This window comes from Choloepus didactylus, chromosome 17 (genome assembly GCF_015220235.1).
Source record: "Choloepus didactylus isolate mChoDid1 chromosome 17, mChoDid1.pri, whole genome shotgun sequence".
Classification (NCBI taxonomy): Eukaryota; Metazoa; Chordata; class Mammalia; order Pilosa; family Megalonychidae; genus Choloepus; species Choloepus didactylus.
In genome coordinates this window covers 22,262,163-22,284,187 of record NC_051323.1, presented here as the reverse complement: position 1 = coordinate 22,284,187, position 22,025 = coordinate 22,262,163, and the positions used below count along the sequence as shown (strand labels likewise).

General features: G+C 40.1%; 1 protein-coding gene across 9 annotated transcripts in view; it reads right to left on the bottom strand.

Moving 5' to 3' along the window:
• Positions 1–1,331: 1,331 nt before the first annotated feature.
• The window catches only part of AAK1 (AP2 associated kinase 1), a 166,279-nt gene continuing 145,585 nt past the window's right edge, over positions 1,332–22,025 (bottom strand). For 2 of the 9 annotated variants that reach the window (XM_037806535.1, XM_037806534.1), the window contains exons 18-22: positions 17,886–17,987; positions 16,671–16,772; positions 15,160–15,270; positions 13,551–13,661; positions 1,332–3,347 (exon numbers count right to left, since the gene is read on the bottom strand). In XM_037806535.1, coding sequence (XP_037662463.1) covers positions 2,218–3,347; positions 13,551–13,661; positions 15,160–15,270; positions 16,671–16,772; positions 17,886–17,987 — 1,556 coding nt within the window. In that variant the 3' untranslated portion in view covers positions 1,332–2,217. Of the gene's footprint in view, positions 3,348–4,580; positions 12,633–13,550; positions 13,662–15,159; positions 15,271–16,670; positions 16,773–17,885; positions 17,988–22,025 lie in introns of those variants that run through there. The other 7 variants (XM_037806542.1, XM_037806541.1, XM_037806536.1 and 4 more) reach the window with 5 other exon arrangements.

The following is a 22,025-nucleotide window of genomic DNA, read 5'->3' as shown; positions in this document are numbered from 1 at the left end:
GATTTCTATTTTGAGAATTAAAATGGCCACTTTATTAGGAAGGAGTGATCAAATAACCAAAGGAAGGACATTTTGCAGGACTGCTAAGTAATCCTGAACATTTGGAAGATTAAATTAGAATGATGTTTCACTTTTTAAGATTTTCTGATTTGGAGTTGAGAAACAGCTCATGCCTTTGAGGGTTTCAACTGATAAAAGCTCATGGGAAGAGTTTTGGATGCAAAGTTTCAAGTGCATTAGCCAAAAGTATTCACTCAACTGGAAGAACGGCTTTGCATCCACTGTTACATTAAAAAAAAAAATCAGAAATGATAATTGGGAGAGAGCAAACTCAGGTTTCCGGCAGAGTTGAGATGTTGGTTGGAAAACCATTGCCAGTAGACCTGATACAGTGCCAATTATTCAAGTTTATTTTTTAACCTGGACATTTGAAATAGATGGAGACTAAACTAGAAAAAGTCTTGAAAAACAGCTATTTATAGTTTACTGCCAAGATCCCTGATCTTCAAATTTAAAAAATGCCACACCTAATCAACTGCAATGGAGACTGACATTTAGGCTTGATTCTCACATGACTTTCCAATCATTCTCAATTTATTAATCTGGTTTGGTAAACAACTATCCCAACTTCACTAACTAATGGAGAAATCACTAACATTTACTAGAAATCGCATGAAGCTTTGAAGTTGAAACTTAGGTGCAGCAACTCTTTATATGAACTTTCTCAGCAGAAATCTTCCCATTCAGACATAGGTTTTATTTTAAGGCACTAATAAGAAAAGGTATGAAAAAAGCTAAGCATGAGTCAGATATTTTCAGAAATAGAAGATATTTTCAAAAACACAAGTCAGTTGCCTATCTGGCCTACTACCTAAACGGGATAATTTAAAGGTTTTCATGGCTAGCTCATTCACCTCTTTTTCCATTCTCTCAAACTTACATATCAGATTTCTCTCTCCTCAAGAGGCAGCAGAGAAAGATGGCAAGGATTTAGAAAAAAACAAAACAAAACAAAACAACAAAAAACAAGCAACCCTAGTTTGTAGCCTAGTCTCATGATTTAATGTATTCCATAATGATGTCACTGAGTGCTCAGACCTAAAGTCTTTGAACACTTATTTTATTACTAAGACCATGTATCTAGTGGTTGGAACTGTAATAAAATGTTCTTTTCTCTTCTTCTGAAGAGGCAATTTTTCATGACTAGGTAAATTGAATTTGTTAATAGCAAACCTCAGTTCCAGTCAGGATTTTCCTAAATGGTCCAACGAATCCAATTTTTCCATGAAAAAAAAAAAACAAAAAAAAAACCTAAACTAAAACAGGGTTCAAGTCAGGTGAGCAGACAAATGCCAGTAAATGAGTGATTTGAATGTGGAGGTAGGCATGGTGGACAGGATTTACCTAATGGTAAAATGCTCCTGTGTACATGCATGGACACAGACACACACACACACACATACACACACACACACACACACACCTGTGCACTCATACTAATTTAAAATATATAGTTGCAGGGAAGGCTCTGCCAAGATTACCAAACATGAGCACAGATATCCCACCTACATGCATGTCTACACAGGAAAAGATACGATGTACATTACACACTCATAGACACACTCATGCAGAAGGGCCAGCCTGACTTGCATACAGACTCATAAACAGATTCAGAGAATCCTTCTGGCTTTACAGGAATGATTAGTATCTGCAGGATTACACTCCCTCTTCATGTGCAGGATTTTAATCTTGTGCTTCTTTCCAGAAATCTCCCCTTTCAAGAGTATTAAATCAGTCCTGGAAGGACTAACCTTGATTCCTCAGTGGACACGACTCAGAACAGGACATGCAGGAATTAAAATGAGCAATGATATGGCCCCTTTGGGATTGGGGTGAAGTTTTTCTGGCCTTAAACAGTTTCTGGGCGAAAAAAAAAACCAAACCCAGAGTGCTGGGTGGAGGTTGAAGGCCTCTATGAAGGAGATGCCAATGCCTGAAACTCCAGAAAGCAACACAAACAGAAGAAATGAGCATAACTTAAATGGGTTTCAAATAAATGTCACTGCAACTGTGTCTAACTGAAGAAGTTCTGCTCTGACAGCAGAAAACTGAAAGATAATAACTGATATATTTCTTCTTGGGAAGGCTCATTTGGGAGAGGTGTGACAGGTATTGGGGTTAGGGTAGAGACAGAAGCCCAAGGCTCAGGTATTGTTCCTAAGGTTTCTGCTTGCCTGATTTTGAAGGAAAGGGAGCTGAAGCAAAAGGATCAGCAGCTGGCAGCTCCGTAGTCCTGGAGGAAAAGGATGTGATAGAAACAGAGCCAGCTATCGACTGCATGTTGGTTTGTGAAACAATTTTGTAGGCGGCAATGGGCTGGGCTTCTGGACATGGCTCATCTTCTGGGCTATAATGACGGGAATATTTGGATAAAGACTGGGGACGGAATGGTTTGCCTGCCACAGGGCCTGAGACAGCATCCTTCTGGGGTGGAGGTCCTTTGTTTCTGTCATTAGGATGGCCCCTGGATTCCAGGGAGGATCCCCTGGGAGAGATGTTGTCAAGATAGTCTGCGGCTTGTACAGAATGTGAGGGGAGGTTAGATTGTTGGACAAAACCAGCCATGGAATACTGAGCTCGGACAGAGGTGTACACTGCTCTGTTGAGGCCTGAGAGCAGAGGGACATCACCTGTCTGACTAAGGAGACTGGCCTGCACAGGCAACTCCTGGGACGGGCTCTGGGCAACTGTTAATTCCTCCATGCTTTTCTTCTTGGTAAAAGGAGCTCTTGAGAACACATCTGCCTCCTCTGGCTGGGAAGGAGCCACAGTGCCCTTGGAGACAAACGGAGCTTTGGAGAAAATATCCATGTCATTCGTCGGAACCCTGGAGCTCCTGAATGGGGCTGTGGCAAAAACATCTGGTTCACTGAGACCATCAGCAGATGGTGGTGTGAGGGCCTGGAACTGGTTCTTTCTTCCACCTTGTACCGCCTTTGCTTGCTCAGTAGAGACTTCTGGCTGAGAGAATGGAACAGCTCCTCCCAGCTTCCCCTGAGGAGGCCTGCAGCTCTCATCCTCTTCTTCAGATTCCATGAGGAGAGGTCGAGACCCACTACAGTCTAGCATGTCCCCCTCGAGGTCAGTCCCTTCTTCTTCGCTGCTGTGAAATGAGCTGTTGCTTGAAGGACCATCTCTGGCCAAGTAGTCGGATTCTAAGTTGTTCTGAGTTTTTGTACCAGGTTCGCTGGAGGGGTCTGGATACAGGGGAAGGCCTTTAACAACCGTCGGTCCTTTAAAATGCTCTACAGTTATTACAGGACAGGAATTGGGCTCTGTCTGGAGACCTAGAAAAGCACAAAATGCAGAATTAATGCACCAGTCGGTCCAACTCTATTCTTGTAACATTTAATGGTCAACAGAAACATTGTGGGGCCAAATAATAGATGTCAAAAATGGAAAAGGAAAAACAGAAAAATAAGTCAGGCAGGGAAACTGCACACAAACTGGAACACGACCAATCACTGTCTCACGTTTTGGAACATGGTAGGCACAATGTGCAGGAAAGGAGATGAAGACGGTAGGCACACAGACATTCAGCATAACTATGCAATGCTCCCACTCGCGGGGCCAGGCACCCACACCTGCTCTACCTGGCACTGGCTCATAATGGAATGAAAACAAACCCAGTCATTCATCTCCACAGGTACCATGACGGTTTTGGATGATGTAGAAAAACACTGTCTGGGGATGAACTCAATTCAATATCTGGCATGTGGTCATCTGCTCCACACTGTCTCCACCTGAGGGCAGGCCCTCTGAGAAGGAGCAGATCATGGCTACTTGATAAATGCAAGGTTAGTTGATGATTTACATCACAAGCACTACTTAGAGCACAAGAGTGGCCAAAATGCAAATACTGAAGGCACTTTGTAAGGGGAGGAGACATAATTGAAATCATACTAAATAAATCACCTTCAGCTGGAGTTGCTCTGGAGTTTTGTTTTCAGTCTTCTAAGTTAGCAAAGAGCTCCCCTGCTTAAATGAATCCATCATAAAGTTCTTTAAGCAGAAGGAGTAAAATGCACGGGTAACTGCGGACGTATGAGCAAGAAAATACTAGTCTATTTCTATCTAGGTAGAGGTGCCTCAGGGTGCTCTGGCTTTTAAAATCAAATAGACAATTATCAGAATGCAAGAGAGCTTACCTTCCAAGAAATATTAGCAGGTTAGAAGTGTGTCATTGGGCACATGTTAGCAAGAGGGCAGGAAAAAGGCATATGTAACTAAGCAAGAAGAATCCAGAGAAAGGGTGGTTGGGGGTAAGGGTATCATTTAATCATGGGCTCAATAAAGAGATACCACTGGAGACAACCAACCCCTCAGGATAAGAAAATTAGGTACAATGATTTGGATCCATAAGTGGCTCAGTTACCTTTGTACAGATGGAACTCAAGCATCCCCACCCCACATGTGCCCTCTCCCCACCTATGCAAACCACTGGCTAGCAGAGTTATTTCTGCTGAAAATTATCCCGATAAAGTTTCTGCTTGAATTAAGCACACGGAACACAAAGAAGAGGCATCAAAATCAGTTTATTGGGAAACTAGTCATTTAAAGACATTACATTGTAAAGAGAACGTAGAGAGAGATCTGAACATTTTATAAGATACTGTACAAAAATACTATGTTTCTCTGAATTTTATAACTTTTTAGCAGTGCTTTTTAAAGAGTTCTGACCTAAATATTGTTCTCAAAAACAATTTTATGCTCATTTTTATTTCCCTTTCTAACCATCTGAATGAATTTAGTGAATTCTAGATTAGAGTTCTGAAGTTAAATTTTGTACGGGTGCTGAATAGCTTTCTGTATAGTATTTGAAGACTATGATTTTGAAGAGGATTAACTTTTTTCCTGTATTACAACTTTAAAATGTGCAGTTATATGGGTCATAGGAAAGCACTGGTCAATTGATAGGAAATAAATGACCACTTTTTCCCTTGAGATATATGTGGAAAGAAATAAGCCTATTTTCTCAAGCAAACATTAATATTAGCTCTGTCACAGTGATAGCCAGATGATGATTTCTGGGAGCTAATACAGATGAAAGAGGGCAAAAAAGTTTTTCAAAATAAAATTTGCCAAGCAAAGAGATATGAGAAGCCCCCCAAATCTCCTTGGACCACTTCCCAACATATCAGCAGTTGGACAAAGCTTTTAGTTGCCAAAACCGAGGTCCAATTCCTTCATCTTTCAAAACTACCCTAAAGATTGATATTATTAAACTGGTTCTGCAGGAGGGCAAAATATCTCTTCAGGAAAAAATGGAAAATTTAGTCAAGCTAATGACTAACTATGACACATACAGAACAATAATCAAAATGAACACTAATCCGATTGGATTCAATGTTTTTTGAAAATTTAATTTAAATTCAGTCAAACCAGTTGATGAGCACAGCGAGCCAAAAATCAGTGACTTGTTGAACCCAGGACCCTTTGGATGCTTGCAGTGTTAGATAACATTTTGAGAATTCTGAGATAGCAAGTGGGGGGTGCCCAGAAACAACATTGGACAGGAGGAAAGAACATGTCTAACCTATCAGAACTTTGTTAAAAAAGTAGGTTCTTGGTCAAGTCAACTGGAAACCTGCCAACTGGGAGCATATTCTGTGATCTTCATGGTGAATAATGGGAAAATCATACTTGAAATTCCAACAAATTTTTAAAATTCACAGTCACAAAAGTACCATACCATCATCTGGAGGGGAAACTCTCCTACTGTCTTTTAAAAAAAATGAAGGCCAGAACTTTTTCAGGTGTCTTTTTCCATATGAATCTGCTTTGTGGGACTGGAAACACACATTTAAAGGATTCACTTGAGAAGGACAAGTCTCTTAACCTTTCCATTCTCTTGAGAGAAGATGCGGTGTGACCCAGGCAGAGAACAACCACACTTTGCAATTCCCCAACTCTGGAACTCCAGAGACCAAAGAAATGCCGGCAGGTAAGGGGAAAGTACAGACATCCGCATTTCCCTTAGGGAATTTTGGTGGTGGAAGCACAAGAAACAAGGTAGTCAAGAGAAGGAGAGATTCTAAATAACTGTAAACAGAAGGTAGATGTTAAATCCTGCAGGCGGTTAAAGGTCTATTTTAGAATCTGTGAGTGTGTTCTTATAGGGAAAGCATGTGTTCACAGGGTGGACAGTCCTATACAAAAGTGGTCTTGTACAGTCAGGAAAACATGTATTTGAAGCAGTCTGCTCACTAGCAATGAAGGATTTATACAGATTTAATCTCATGCCTTGGCCCAGTTCCTCTGGTAACCAACAGCAGGCACAGCGAATACCCCGTGACCTCAGAACTCAATCAAGCTGGCTCTTTGTTCCTCAGAGGCTTAAGACCAGGATCGGGTCTCGCAGTCTGCACAAGGCACTTACTTATCCCGAACCCTAAGGTAGGGCATTTTGCTCTAATTCTTTCACGCTGGATCATGCTGCCTTTTATTCTGTTTTAGCACATTAAATTAAGCTGGATGTCAAACATACTTCTTTTTCTTGCTCTGATGTGGGACTGTGTACCACTTTTTGACACATGCATAAAGGATAACTCCACTGTAGTCTACTTAGAGGCTCCAAATTATGAAGATTTCAGTACGTTCTCATGTGTTTCAGAGACTAGGAAAGGAGTCCCAAAATGTACTTTATGACTTGGCAACTATCTTCACTGGCTCCCTATTAACTTCCAAAACAACCACAAGGGCTGCATGATTTGGGATAGGTTTACACTGAAAATCTGATGGACATAGTGTGGGTCTTCTGAGAGCTCTACAAACACTTGAGATCTGAAGACTTAAATTTTAGGCTGGATATTCCCTAACGTGGCATCCCATGCACAACCAGATTATTTTACTTTTCCCCAGACTATAAACTGAAGTAACAGTCGCAGGGAGTATCAAAAACTGAAAATGAAGACTTTGAGTATATGCAGTCTTCTCATTTAGTTGGGGAATGGAGAGCAAAATATTCCTTCAGAAGAAATCCAGAAAGGCAGCACCAATTGAAATGTACCATCCTGGAACTAAATCAGGGCATCAAGAGAGGTACACTAAATTATTACCTTCCATGACCTTTTGGCTTAGATAATGCAATTAAGCCTTTGGTTGTGCCCTATGTTGTATAATGGCATTAAAACCCATGATTGGGGAATAAGGGACTTGGGGGGGCCCAAACTGACCAGCGATGCTGTACCTTTCAAGCCAACGGGACAATTAAAAGGAAGAGATTTCTCACTGGGCATGTAAGTGCTATTGCCAACATACAAATGTTTAATTGAATTGCCCTGAGCATATTAAAAACTAAATCAGAGGAGGGTAGCTGCAAATCTGTGCTCCATTTTATAGCCCTGCTTCTGGATCATACCAAATGTAGTTTCACAGGGTCTTCACAAAGTAAAGCCAGGGTAGCCATGACTCATTAAAATTTCCTCAGTACGTCTTTCTCATGTGTCCTCTCTTTTCTTGTGCACAGGTTCGTGGTGTCACTCAACAGCGTGTTTAAATCCTTTTTGCAAAAGTGTGTTTTTGGCTCAAGTTAACAGCAACTATTTTAAGTTATTTACATCTCTAAACATGCTCCTGTTTGAACAGATAAAAGACTTTATTCCCCTGTATGTTTACATAAGAAATTTGTTTACAGAACTTGTTATCTATACAATACTTGCGTAGCAATGTTCAGATTCACATTTTTACTGCATAAGATAGCTTCATGTAGATTTGTTTGCTTTGTCTTCTTGGGGAGCACAGGATAAAGATCGAGAGTTAATACACATCCACATGACAGGGGAGTGTGCAATGGGGCAGAGGAGAATACTCACAGGAAAAGAGTAGAGTTCAGGACACTACATCAAAGTGGGGACCAAGAAAGCATCTTCCATCCTAGTAACTACCACCATTTGGTAACTTTGCATAGGTTTCTTTACCGGAGGAGCCTCCCTCCGCCACCTTAGCAAGAGGAAAGCCAGGAGAAACAAAATAGTATCTTGTTACAAATTATTTGAAATGGAGGCCATCTGGGATTCATTCTGACTCAAGAAACTCAAGCATATCCAACCTCAGGGACATTACTAGTGTGGAAAAGGAAAAGGCTAACTTTGGGTTGGTAAAATTATAGTCTCTAGAGAGAAATACAAGAATTTTGCAATATCTGGAGTGTTTCAGGAAAGATCTCATTCTAAATACCCATCCATGGGATATTTTTCTGTGCTGCCTGGCAGCTTGTAATTTGCCTAATTCAGTACTTTGGTGAGCCTGTCACTTTCATCCCAAAACTAGGTTAGAGGCCACAGGACTGTGCTGATACTATAGACTGAGAAGGTTAATGACCCTGCAGATCACAAAAAAACTTCATTCTGGGAGACTTTAATCTGGCCCAAGGTACCTATCCATAGCATGCACTTATTCAGCAGAACTCAGATCCCTCTGCACCTCCGGGCTGAAGGTCAGCCTCAGAGTTCCCTCCTTCCCACGGCACTGCTGAAGTCAGAAGACCAGGAAAAAAGTATTAAAAACAAAACAGGTATTCTGTTTTGCGATAAATAGGTTCTCTTCCTGGATTTGTTTCAACTATTAGCAATCAAAGTTCCTTAATTCTAATTCAGAAAGAGCCAAGTCCAATATCAAATGAGGCATTTCAGAAGCATTTTTAAATCCTTATCCTTCCATTTTCTAAACCATACTAAAGACTGGGGATCACAGAGTTCCCTTATTCAGAATAGTAAAGAAATTACAACTGATCATTTTCACTTTCCATATGAGGTCTTCTGAGAATTTTCTGGATTAGTCTTTTTACTGTCTTCAATAATAACCACTCTTCATCTTATGTGGGTGATTCTGCTTTTTTGGAAATAGCCAAATGTTACTCAGAACCAAGAGTGGTGGAAAAAATAGACCAAAGGAATATACTTTCAGATGCTGAAAGCGATACTAATTAGATAATAAGACAACACATTTTCTTATACCTTATTACTTTCCTTGATGTTATTTCTAAGAAGAAGAGTTTCAAAATTAACTTAAATGATGACAGCATCATTAGAATACGTATCATCTTCCCAACTGAAACCAGGTGTCTTTGATGGAAGCAATACTCAACTGGATGTCAAATATCTGATATGTCTGCTAAAGAAATCATTAGATTATAATGGTATAATCATGTTTTTAAAAGTGTCCATCTAAACCTTATTTCCTTTGAGGTCTGTGTATTTAAAAACATAGGGTCTTGAAATTGGTGATCTAGTTTTTGCCCTAAAGGGGGCGAAAAAACAATTTTTGATGTTTTCTGGTATAGTTACCACTCTTACACAGTTGGAATAAAAGCAGATCAGAAACATAGGCTTACAGTATTTGTCCATTTTAAAATGGCAAACCCTTGATTATACATTTAAAAAGAACTAAAATCTTTTGATACTGTTTTGTTTTGTTTTTAAATATGTAGGGATGTGTGTGTGTGTGTGTGTGTGTGTGTGTGTGTGTGTGTTTAATATTAAAAAAGGAACATCTGCGTCCAAATTCTTTGATTTAGGCTTTTTATTCAGATAACAGCCCAGGTCAGTAAAAGCCCATTATAATTCTCTAAACTGTAAATACTGCTACAGTAATAGCAAGAACTACAGAAGGTAACTGAAGAACATCAGGATTATATAAATCCCTCATAGTCCTTCTAAAGAATAATAATATATACTTAGAACTCTTTAATTCTATAATTTTAAAGTCCATCTAGTCCAAACCCATTGTTGTATAAAAAAGGAAGCTCTGAGAGGTGAAGCACCTGCTGAAGGCCACTTAGCCAGGGGCTGGCGAGGGTCAGGAGGAGATCGCAGGAGACCTGTCCTGCCCAGGCCTCTTCTCCCACCATCCTGCCTCCATCCAGCTCAGGCCCCGTGTCTGCAGAACAAAGAGGATGGACTAGAAGATGGCCTTTAGGGTCCCTCTTGTAGCTCAGCCTGTGGTTCCACAGGTCTATCAGTGACCAGCACATTACACTCAACTCAAGCCAACCCTTTAGCTCAGGAATGACACTATAAACTCAGGAAGGCCTCATTTACTGAGTCTCCCTCACGCATATTCCTCAACAGAAAACTAGTTCTCTCCCTCAAGCCCTACTCCGAAACAATAAGCCCAAGATAATTTCATGTTCTTATGTTCCTCAGGCTTCCACCATTCACCCAGTCTCTTGCTTCTCTTCTGTTCATTTTCATTAGCAGCCTCCATTAAACTTTATTGAGCCCGATGACTAGATAATATATCTCAATGTAATTACAGGTAATGCATGAAAGGAACAATTTAGAGACATTTACCTAATTTCTAAACTATAAGCTTCATGGTTTCAACTACATTGAGAAACTAGATATTTCATTTTATTTCTAACATGTATATATGAAAAAAAAATCAAATCTGAAAACAGAGGAATAAAACATTGTTATTTAAAAATAAACATTTCCTTCATTAGTTTATACATTCTTTCTATTTCCAGGAAAGAGAACAGAATTCTGATCTGCAGCAATTTTTCCTGTCCATAGAAGGGTAAACCAAGTCCCATTTTCACTGCTATCCAATCACAGAGAACTCTTCAGGGATATCTTTGTTTATCTTCAGCAAGTAGGTTGTGCCTCTCTAAATTGTGGAAATGATCCATTATCCTAATAGAGGCCTTTATTTTGCTCATCTAATTTCAGCCAGCATGGGAGGTATTTAAAGTCAGAAGGTAGACTGACAGAGTCAGATTTTTCCTCCGATGCCTGTTTCAAAGGCTGCTCTCATATTACTGGGGTCAGAGCTTACCGTCCAAAGTGCAGGGGTTTGCAGCCTTTTATAGTTGCTGTTCAACTTTCTTTTTTCCATCTTAAAGTGCAAGAGTGAGGAAGAAGAAACAAAAGTACTATGTAGAGAAACAAGCAAATGAACTTGGAATTTTATTTGTATAAATGAGATCAACTAAAGAGTATCCCTTTTGGGATCATGGAAAATGGCACTCAAGGAAGAAATGGCACCTCTTTTCAAAAGGGTGATTTTATAAAATTGCTTTTCCAAGTAAGGAAAAAAAAAATACACTTCAATGAGTGAGTCCATATAGAGAGGGTGCCAGGAGGCATGGTGTCATGTAAGGGCAGGGTCCTTTATTTACTTATGAACAAGATTCTGCTGTTTTGTTTTGTTTTGTTTTGTTTTGTTTGGATCTAGGAGGCCAAGGAAAACCAACTGAACATAATCCATTGGCTGCGGCCTTCAATTTAAACATCAGAGAGAAAGAAAGGTAAGTAGCCACAGTCAAATTGGGCCTAACTTATGCGCACACTTATTTCTGATTATCTGAAAACAAACATGCTTATTCTACAAAGACAGAGGCCCTGCTGAAGGGAATGCACAAGTCTACTCCAAAATGATTCCATACGTTACACTGTAGGATTGCTGTGTAATTATACATGGGAAAGAGATCAAAACCCTGTACAGACACCTGATATCAGACTTGAAACGCCAAGTGGAAACAGAACTATTCAGCGTCTTCGTTTATACACAATTTACAATATTTGATTCAAAATAAAAATCACAAGAAAAATACATCTGTTTCTGCTACAATTCCTTCCCTTCCCCCATCCACCCCCCAGTGAAAAGTCTTCTAGTAAAAGGTATCATATTACCACCATTGTCTCATTTTGGTCTATTCTGAGATCCCAGCTTGGGACAGATAACATGAAAAGGAATGGCAATACTTGGGATTTATATAATGTACACATTTTCTTCAAGCTTCTCAAGTACTTGCAGTCACGTCTCCAGATCTGAGAAATCACGGTTCAGTGGAAGCCCAAAAGCTGGACGAATGCTGGGCAGGTTGCAGGGGGTGTAAAATCCCTTGGCTAAAACTATGACCAAACAGGTTCAAAAGTTGGTTGGCTAGAGCTGGGCTCAATATCTCTTCTCAAACATACTACTATCAGTCATTTCTATCCTCTCTTAAACCACCCGTCTCCAGGCTGTTTTCTAGAGTTAATAGCAACTGAAGAAGCCATGTCTTCATGAAAATGTATCAGGAGAAAAGCAAAAACAGGTAAACACATTCATCAGTGCCTGGCCAAAGGAGACGGATTGGGAGGATTGATTTGGGAGGCCATTCCTAGCAAGAATGAGACAAAGGTATCAGTTCACTAGTTTCAGTTACGAGTTAAGCTTTTGGTGGAGTCGATTCCAGCAGAAGTGAAGCTCATGGCATCTAGTGCTTGATTTAAGATAATGCTATTGAAGAAGGATAATGAAAAAACACAGCAAAACTAACAGGGAGGAACTGAACGAGGAGTATCTGGAGGGCCGAAGTGATATTCTTTCCTTATCATTTCTACAGGAGAAGGCAAAGGGTAGGAACTAAGGGTTAGAGGGCCCCTTGTTTGCAGATTTTTTTTTTTTAAATCGCTTTTCCTTATAACTCCATAATGAAAATGTATATTACGGTATGAAGATTACAGAACTGCATCTGCTACTGGGTCACGGCTACAGGTCTATGAGCTGATCCACCAGCAGTAAAGACCTGGCTAGGTTGGGAAGACTGGACTCAGAGCTCCCACTGCTGTTTCTAGAGTGCCCACCTGAAAGTGGAGAGATAGGAATTCAGTACAAAACATAGAGGGTTAAGGTTTAGATGTGCAGAGCAAGCAAAGGAGAAGAAAACAAAACAGAAAACCTAGAGAAGCAACATTTTACATTTGCAAACTCTTACACGTTGATTTTTAAATATATATATTAGCTAGCCACCACCTCCCACCAGAAGTTCAGGCAGTCTATGTACAACATAGTACAGACAGAACACCCTGTGAAGAGGATGCTATTTCCAAATGAATATATATTTTACCCAAGAATTGCTAGTTATACCTTAAGCTTCCCGAAAATATTCACCCATCTCCTTGATAAAGTCAAAATCAGTAATTTTTGCTTTGGGTAGAAATGAGTTATGAAGACCACTACAATAAGAACATGCTATAAAAAAATAAACTAGATGGACCTACGGCAATTCAGTGTTTTATGGCATGTTCAAATTATTTAATCCATCAAAGAGGAAAAAAGGTGTTCCAGAAGTGTCTGAAAGATGTGAATGCTCTCAAAGCACCATTGTTAATCTCTTTGGGAAGAATATTTATTACAGATTGGTCCAATCATGATATAAAATGATAAGTGCTTTGTTTGATACATGCCTTCAGGTTTCTATCGACCGAAGATCACTTTATTATTGGTTTGACACTTTGTAAAAACCAGTTTTTAGTCCAACTATTTAATACTTTTATTCTCTCTAAATAAACACCACGGTTAAGCTTTAAGATATCTGTATCTATGTCTGTTTCGGGGTCTCCATCTCTATCTAAATTGTCCAGCCCACAGTGATTACCAACTCCTTCCCCTTTCCTTCATTAAGCGGTAATGTGGTTTTCCCCCCTTGAAGAGTAGGTACATTACTGTTTCAAAGAAAGCTGATACCAAGCTCTGTTTTTTCCCCATCCTCTCTTTCTTACCTTGTGGATTTTTGGTTATCAATACAGGAATGGGGTCAAACTCATCTTCCGCCACCTTATCCGAGCCCTCAGGGACATCAAAACCTGAGATGAGATTACTGTCTTCTGCAGCTTAATACAAAATGCAAGTACACAAGCAGAAACAACAGAGGCAGAGATTAGCAAATGAGAGAAAGTATAAGAGGCACAAAGTTCCCAACTGTATGATCACTGAAGTTGTTAAAGGTGAAAGTACTTATTTTTGTGAGTTAAAATAAAAGCAGTGAAACTGGAAAACTTAGGGATATAGAAAAACTTGCTTTCGAGTTGGCCATGTCACAGCCTCCAAAACTGATAAGGGAGAAGGGTTATTGGAGGAATTCTCTCCACCACTTAAGACTGTTAACTGTAATTATCGTTAGGAATCTCTTCAATGTTGCTAATTCACAAAGACACAGGCATCAGCCATTTGTCTTCTTTATTGAACACAGAGAGGCTAACACTCAAAAATTCAAACCCTGGGGTGGGAGGCAGTGGGTCTTTAAGAAGCCATCACTATCTCTAAGGCAAATAAAATCCTTCTGGAAGGAATCACTGCTCTGGGACTGGGAGAAGAAACTTCCAAACAGAAGTTTGTTAGAATACTCTTTTCAATTTTAATTAAAGCTACCCTACCAGTGAGTGCTAGCTGAACACCTATTTCGCAAGGGATGCTTCTCTGTAATTACACGTTGCTGCTGACACACTCCTGCCAGGCTTAATTGTTTCAAGAGGTAACTTTTCTCTGCATGCTTTATAAAAACATAATTTTGATTCTGTCAGGGAAAAAAATACAAAACTCCACTACTACCACTGCAAACCATGGGCTAATTATTTTTAGTCATCTAGGGAGGCTTCCTTCCTGAATTTCCTTCAGAAAGGACTTAATCTGCTCCTTTTCTACATATTTGCCCTCTCCAAGCACAGAAAGGAATAGTTTCACAAATGTCTGTCCGTAGCAAGCCATAAGCTTATAAGCTGTTCAATTAACAACTCACTTTGAACTACCTCTGTCCATCAAAATCTCAAACCAGTATTAACCCAAGACTAAGATATGTAGATGGTAGATTAGCAAGAGAAACTGAAGGAATCAATCAAGACTTAAAGGTGAATGGAATTTCAAAACTTTCATACATTCAGTCTTTAAGGGTTCACTTTTGAGGAATGATGCCTGTGTCTTTATTGCAGCCATTACTATCCAAAAACTTTAAAAAGATCTGTTGAAATAACTTTAGGTTCTGAGGCCAACAAGTATCATTGATAATGACAATCAGCCAGTGGAGAGTCAACCCGTCTACTTGAGTGACTGCAAAGGTACATGGCTCTGCCTTTCACAGGTAATGTGGAATATGTACCCTCCAGGTTCTTGCCAGAAAGCAATACCTCCACCACTCTGTCATCCAAGACTTACTAAATGTTCTTACTGAGAGGTGTTATCACATGGTGGTGAAGAGTGCAAACTCAAGTTTTCCACCTCTGGAGGGGCTAAAAAAATTCACTAGCGAAGATTATTGGTAAGGAAAACTCTCAGCGGCATTCAGTTCTTCTCCTGTAAGGATACATGTGGGCCCAAGAAGAAGAAAGCATTTACCTTTATGGCCCGGAGCAGAGATCGCTATGGGGGTAAACTCTTCCAGAAGGTCAGTGGTAGGGTTAGAAAGCAGAGAGCAATCAAGCAGGGAATCTTCCCCGGTGAGAGAATCTGAGTCCACATTAACAGCGTCGCAGGTCAGTGATGGCATTAAATGGCACACACAACAATATCGTGAGATTAGATCTTCAGTCTTCCAAGTTAATGCATTTACATGTTATACATACAAGCCAAGGCAGAAAAAAGAAAACCAACAGAAACATGGCAAGTCCTCTGGATTTCCATCTATAGAAACACATATTTCTGGACTCCTCTTAACCTTAATATGTAAATATGTACGAATTTTTGCTCAGAAGTTGCTGGTTAAGCAAGTCTGTAGTTTGGATGCTAACAGAATGTTAGCAACTCAGTCTCAGCTTACGTCATTTGGGAAAAGGGACTTGGCAATTACAGAATTCCACTTAAACTTTCTATAAACATCCATGGAAGAAAGTTACTACAGGACAAGGTATCCAAGCTGAGTGGGAGAGGGTTGTCCCTAGCTTGTTATTAGCAGAATGTGACATGATTCAATAGTACCTTCTAGAATACAACCACATTCCCACCCAAAATACATTAATCCTGCCACCTACTAGTATTCTTTAAATTTGAACACATGATTTGGCTTTCAGTTAAAGAACAAAAGGAAGACAAAATTCAGAGTTTGGGCATTTTAACACATGAATTGCTTTCTGTGTAAGTTTTCTGGAAGAAATTCTGAGATTCTGTGGCATCCAAGTGAGGACAAGGGAGAGGAATTTATATTGACTTCTGTGTTAATTTATTTTTTCTACCCAGAAGAGTTTATTCTCACACTTCATAGACTTCTAATTGTTTCTGTTCCAAGTTAAGAAATCAGATACTTATATTAAGATAATGGACTCAATAAAAATATAGGTTATCAAATCTGTATTTATGGGCAGTTAAGAAATTCTACTTTAAGATTTAACTTTGAATGTAGGGTGAAAGCAATGCTAGATCCAGGGAAGATTTCAACTCTGCCTACAATTTCGTAGCAAATCACGCATATACGATTAAAACACTGTCCTGGGAACAGGATGTCAACACACAGACGACTCCATGGATACCAATGACACTGCCACTTAGGAAAGACGGCTCAGCAAGCTGGAGGGGATAAGGACATCCTTCCCGCGTAGCAGAGTGCTTTAATTAAGGAGGTGGAAGGACCCTGCCACCTGTGAAAAGAATCTTGAATAAAGAAATACTGTCACCAGAGAATGATGCCCAGGGAACACTCTACAAAGAACACTCTCTGCTATTCCGTGAGGAAACAAGCACTCAACATCTAGAAGCCGGGGCAGAAAGAACAATACAGAGCATCCCATTCTAGGAGGAGCTAACCAGTCTGCAAAAACAAGCCAGCCCTCCATCACCTGTCATGGGTAGAAAGATGGGCTCTGAGGGCCCACCATCCTGACCAGCACCTGCAGCTGCAGGGACACCTGACTGACCTGTGCGGTTTGAGGTAACAGATTCCGTCTGGGATGGGAGGCGCTGGGGCACTGGGGGCTCCAGTCCTGGTATGAGACTCTCAACGGCAACATCAGCTTTTTCTTTTGTAACAGAGCATTAAGAAAGGAGAGGAGAGGGTTAGGGAAAAGGGGTCAAAGGTTCTTTAGAAGATTCTGTAAGGGCTTTCATCTACAGAGCTATAAAATGTCAGACTCAGGTGAGATGGAAAACACAGTAATTTACTTTATTCTCCTGCTTTAAGTGTCTAGACTTCACTGATTGGGCATGCATGTGGAAGGTTAACTGCTAGCCAGTCTCAGTGATTCTCAGTTCTTACAGTTAATGTGGAACCCGGCCACCCAGCAGATCTCCTCCACATCAGAAGAGAGAGCAGTGCTGCAAGACATCTTCACACCTTCTGGTAAATTTGCTTTCCTTAATGAACAGACTTTGGGGCAAATCATCCTCTATGCCATGCAAGGGCCACTAGTCCACCTCAAACCTCACCCCACGATGTGGCCGGAAGATACTCCACACTGGGTGACATCCCTCAGCTGGAGGCCTGTCCCTCTTTAGGGTCATGGCGTTTCTATGTTCTAGGACTTTGGGCCCAAAGGCATCAGTATGTCTCTACGGATTAGGCGTTCCTGGAGTATAGGGGCCTCGGACATTTTACAGGTCTTGCCTGCCTTGCTGTTGGAGCACAGGAAAATGCAAGAGTAAGCTGCCCTGGATTTTCCTCATGGGGCTTCACCACCAGGCAAAGTGTTTTCTCAGTTCCTGATACTTGGCATATAAAAGGGGCCTCTAAAGAAGAATCTGCCAAATCCCATTAAGTTCAGTAAAGCTAAGGTTCAGCATAAAACCAACTTCTTCCATGAAGCTTTTGTAATTACATGGAAATTTTTCTTCATTCCTCTTCATAAGAACTTTATTCTAGAAATCTCAGGCTACCAAGAAAGCCAAAAATAACAGTGTTGTACCCTTGGAAGGCAGAAAAAAAAAAAACCACTTCATTTGGGATGATAACAAGTGAGACTAAATAACCCTGTCTTTGGGGTTAGCACCAGGGGTGAGTCCTAAACCAAAGGCTTGGTGGCATTTCCACTCCTCCCCAGGGACCATTCACTAGGAATCTGTTAAGCAGTTATTTATCATTCTTGAAACAGACACACATATATGCATAACTGAAGAAACAGAGATGAAGAATTTACCAGTTACAGCATCAGAAGTGCTACCAAAAGGATCTGTCATAGGCAAGAGGTCAGGGAGCAGAAGAAAAGTGTCAGGAGATTTGAGTCCCTCAATTAGTTTTTCTAGGATGGGCAGAGAGGTAAAGAAAAAGCAAAAATACAGTAAGCTATCAAAGCAAGCTAACCATTCATCATCTGCTATGCAAATACATTTTAGGGGCCAAAATTTTGTATAGCTTCACCATAAGAATGAATACTGTTAGCATCTTGTTAACAGACTTTCGAAGTTCAAAGTTTAAAAATGATTATCTCCCCAAATGAAGTAGTCCCTTTGTGAGGCATCTAAGATGCTACCCTAGGTTTGTTTTTATTTGAGGTATTAATATAATAAAAATAACCAATTTTAAGTGAACAATTTGATGATTTTTGACAAATGTATACATTCATATAACTACCAGTGAAATACTGATATAGAACATTTCTAGCATCCCAAACAGTTTCCTTTGATGCATGGGAAGAAACACACCTATTGCAAACTACTCCAGTGACTAACCTGGTCCCTGGGGCAATTCCTTAATCTTCTGTCACTATCTCCTCATCTGTAAAACTGTGATACCTTCCCCCCACCTTTTTCTGTTGATCACTCAAGTACCATCTCCTTTAAGCCTTTCCCCACCCTCCCAGCCATGTTAGGAACTTTCTAGAGCACTCTGCACTCACTTCTCTTACAGACCCTATGGAAATTACTGGAGGCATGGAAGTTGTCTTATGAATCTCGGGATTTCCAGTGCTCAACTCCCTATACGTCCTGCCACATCTCTGCCTTTTGGCTTGTTGAGGGAGCAAGGAGGGGTATGCGGTGGGGGGGGGGAGTCAAGTACTTCAACAAGAATCAAATTCTTTTATTAGCAAAAAGCATGTAAGAGGGTATAAAAGTACATGTGTATGTGTATAGTGGGGAGATTATGTGGTGAGATGGAATGGAGTGGGGTGGGGATGGGGTAAATTGCCAAATGTAGAGAGGTTTGTTTCCAATCAACCCTCAAAGTAACAAGCTACTCATTCACATAGATAATTTGTTTGGCCATGGCTGCTTGGGAAAACTCAAATACCGGAAATGTGGGAGAAAGGGCAGGGGGCAGGGTAACAGCAGCCAGAAATCCAGGAGGGAGAGTACAGGACCACAGTGTATGCAAATGAACTCTCCCAGCTACTGGGTGGCAGGCCTCAGGGACTATCATGACAATCACTTACATTTTTAGAGCTGCCATGTATTTTTCCTTTATTATTCACACACAAACAAAAAATCCTGGGTTTGGGAATACTGCTATAGTTGAAGAAAACGGAAATCAGAGACTGTGGGAATGGGTGACTTGCGCAAAGTCACAGACAGAATATAGACAGAATAAAGAAAGAACGGGTAGACCTTTGACTTGATGTCAAAATTCTCTCCACCAGCTGACTATCTCCAACAACACACGAGGAAGGGTCTTCCCTTAGACACAGTCCTATGCACAATGGTAAAGTTATCAAAAAAGTGCTGGCACTGGAAGGAACTTCAAATCTCATCTAATTTAGCATTCTCATTTACAGATGAAAAAATAGCTCCAGAAAGGTAATTTGCCCAAAAATCTTACAGCAAGTAAGCATCAGAGCCTGCTAAGACTCAGACACACATCTTCTAAACTCCAGATCTTTGTACTATATTACTTTGAAGGGTCTGAAATTCTGCCACAGTAGAGATTCACTCATCTGGTTTAACTAAGGTTTGGATTGCTATAAATGTAAAGACTTGTAGAAGAGGTCACATCTAAAATTATTATTGGTCATTTTTGGTCACTGAAAATGAAGAACTTGAGAACAGGATGTAATGGAGTGGCACAAGGAACATATGGGAGGCTGAGCACCTAAAAGGGAGAGGATGAGCAAGGGCAGGCTGTACATCACGGAGCCTCCATCCAGGCTGTGTCCTTCCGTGAATTCTGTACTTGTGCTTATGTTTTTACAAAAACACATGGAGGCCAATTAAGATGAGGGGGAAGAGCACTGCAGAGCAGAGAGCTATGTATTTGGGGAACTGTGCTGGAAGCATTCTTTAAGATCCAAAACCTCAGTGAAGCTCCACATTGCCATATCACGACCTGGGATATCTAATGAACAAAGACTTTCTAATTTGCATGAATCACGGGAAACAGCTTCTCTGGATAGGAAAGCAAAACACATCTTATGGGACATTTCATACCTGCAATGCATAAAGACTCGCACTCTTATTCTCAGTTACGCAAGGTGACAGACCAATGAAATCCAGAACAATTTATAAATCACATTTTAGCAAAGATTAAATTCTCCTAAGACATTTTATAAGAGTTGTTTCATCTTCTTTGTGTTAGAATCACATGTCCATGACTGTCATGTTCCAGTGCATGTGAAAAGCACTGGATATATATTCTGAACACAAGGAAGTGGTCCAATTTTGTATCAGAGTCCCTAGGCTGGCTCTGATGTTTTCAGAATTGGCTCCACATTCTAAGTATGTATGCGTGGGCAAATACCTGGATTTGGGGAGGGTTTTATTTTATTTATTTTATCTTTTATTGTGACACTGTACATTTTGGGGGACTTTAACAAATGCCAAAAAATAAATAAGCAGCATGAAAGAGTAAAAGAGCCTGCATTTAGGTAGTTAAGTTACCTAAATTTTCTAAGCATCAATTCTCCCACCTATACAATGAAGATAAGAATTGCTTTATAGGGTTGTCAGGATTAAATGGATATATTTATCAGAATTAGTGGGTATATATATCAAACTGCTTGGTACATAAAAGGATTAACTTCTTATTTAAATGTCTTGGAATGAGGCCAGAATAAGCAGAACTCTTTGAATAAAGTGAAATGTGGAGAAGAGGCAGCATAATCTAACAGAGAAAGGTACAAAGAGTTAGGAGACCTGGTTTCTGCAACCAAGTTTGTGGCATGTGGGCAAATCACTTACTCTCTCTGGATCTAAGTTTCTTTACTGATAAAATGAAGATAAACTTAAAGGCCCTCCCTACCTTTAAAAGTCAGTCATCCCTATTTGGAAACCACATATCAGATAAGGGCTTAATATCCCGAATGTATAATGAGATCCTACACTCAACAACAAAAGACACAACCCAATTTAAAAATGGGCAAAAGACATGGACAGACACTTTTCTGAAGAGGAAATACAAATGGCTCAAAAACATATGAAAAAATGCTCAACTCACTGGCTATTAGGGAAATGCAAATCAAAACCACAATGAGATATCATCTCACACCTACCATAATGGCCATTATCAAAAAAAAAAAACAGAAAATTACAAGTGCTGGAAAGGATGTGGAGAAAGAGGCACACTTATTCATTGTTGGTGGGAATGTAGAATGGTGCAACCACTCTGGAAGACAGTGTGGAGGTTCCTCAGGAGGCTAAGTATAGATTTGCCATATGACCCAGCTGTTCCATTGCTGGGTATATACTCAGAGGAACTGAAACTTAAGACACAAACGGACATATGTAAACCAATGTTTACTGCAGCATTATTCATGATTGCCAAGAGACAGAAACAGCCCAAATGTCCATCAACGGATACGTGGATAAACAAACTGTGGTATATACATATGATGGAATATTATGCAGCTGTAAGACAGAACAAAGACATGGATCATATAATAACGTGGATGAACCTTAAGGACATTATGTTGAGTGAAGTTAGCCAGAAACAAAAGAACAGATACTGCATGGTCTCACTAATACGAACAAACATTAATGAACAAACTGTTGAGAGTTAAAAGCTGACAACACAGGCTACCAGGAGACAGAAAGAGGGTAGAGATCGGGCATTTGATGCTGAAGGACTACAGAATGTTCAGTGGGACTGATTGTATAGATACAGAAATAAATATCATAATACCGTGTGATGGTAGCACAGTATTGTAGTACATCGAACAAAGATGTCTGTGAGTAGAGCTGAAAGAGGTGGGATAAGAGAATGTATGACACCAGAGGTAAAGATAGATGATAAAGACTGGGACTGTATAACTTGGCAAAAACTGGAGTGGCCAATGACTGTTCCTAAATGTACAAATATAAAAATGTTTTTGCATGTGGGAGAGCAAATGAATGACAGCCCGCAAAGTGTC